Raw genomic sequence first — 889 nt, 5'->3', positions numbered from 1 at the left:
CTCGCCTTGAGGCTGCACCCGGTCTGGCGCTGGCAAGTGCTGCGTCGTGACCGCCTCTAAGAACGGAGGGCCCTGCGTTTTCTCGTGGCTCTTGGTGGCGGCAAAGCTGTCACTGCGCAGGGGAGGGGCAGGAGGAGGTGGGGATGCAGATGGAGGGGCTTTTTTCTTGTCGGGGATATGCCAGACGGGCCCAAAGCTGGACCGGCCGGAAGTGGCCGGCTTGAGCTCAGCACCATCCTCGGGCCTGGGGCTTTTGCTGCCGGCCCCAGGAGCCCTGGGTGGGAAGGTAGAGGGCCTCTCCTCCAGGCTCTGAGGGGAAGCCTCCCAGAGCCCCACCTTGTAGAGGATGTTCTCCGAGGAGGAGGCCTCGGCCTTGGGCAGGGTGTGGTCTGGGGTGCTCGAGCTGGTGGAAAACGAGCCATATGCCGAGTCTCGTTGGCTGGGGCCACCCAGGTGGTCGATGCTGCTGTTGGACTTGGCCGCCGAGAGATGTCCGGAGGGGTAGGGCTGGGAGGGGTGGTCCAGGCTGTCAACACTGCCCAGGGAGCTGAAGTGGTCCGAAGTGCGCTGCAGGTTTGTCTGCTCCCACGAGCCGGACAGGTCTTGTGAGGAAGAACTACACAAAAGAAGAGCAACAAGAACAGTCTGCAAGAGGCAGGATCGGTGGACAGTAGCTGTGTGAACACAGCCAGCCCTGCAGAGAAGGCAGGACGCCGAACAGCAGCCTCCTAGGATGAGATCCTATGGTCTGGGATTTATTTTACCTTGACCTACCTGAATAGCGTGGAAGCGGGGAGAGAGGGAAAGGGGGACTAAGGGGATGGGGGAGAGAGAGACAGACAGAGGGAAGGAGGAAGAGACGGAGAGAGGGGAGAGAGGACAGAGCGGG

The 889-nt window shown here is 61.9% G+C and overlaps 1 protein-coding gene across 1 annotated transcript in view; it reads right to left on the bottom strand.

Annotated features, from left to right (window-relative positions):
• Shroom2 (shroom family member 2) overlaps positions 1 to 889 on the bottom strand; it is a 162,145-nt gene that overhangs the window by 42,224 nt on the left and 119,032 nt on the right. The window contains exon 5 of the mRNA XM_010618758.3: positions 5 to 616. Within this exon, the coding sequence (XP_010617060.1) occupies positions 5 to 616 (612 nt within the window). The remainder of the gene's footprint in view (positions 1 to 4; positions 617 to 889) is intronic.

Source organism: Fukomys damarensis, unplaced genomic scaffold, assembly GCF_012274545.1.
Source record: "Fukomys damarensis isolate Sample0158 unplaced genomic scaffold, DMR_v1.0_HiC HiC_scaffold_39, whole genome shotgun sequence".
In the NCBI taxonomy this organism is placed as follows: Eukaryota; Metazoa; Chordata; class Mammalia; order Rodentia; family Bathyergidae; genus Fukomys; species Fukomys damarensis.
This window is presented reverse-complemented; position numbering and strand designations above follow the sequence as displayed.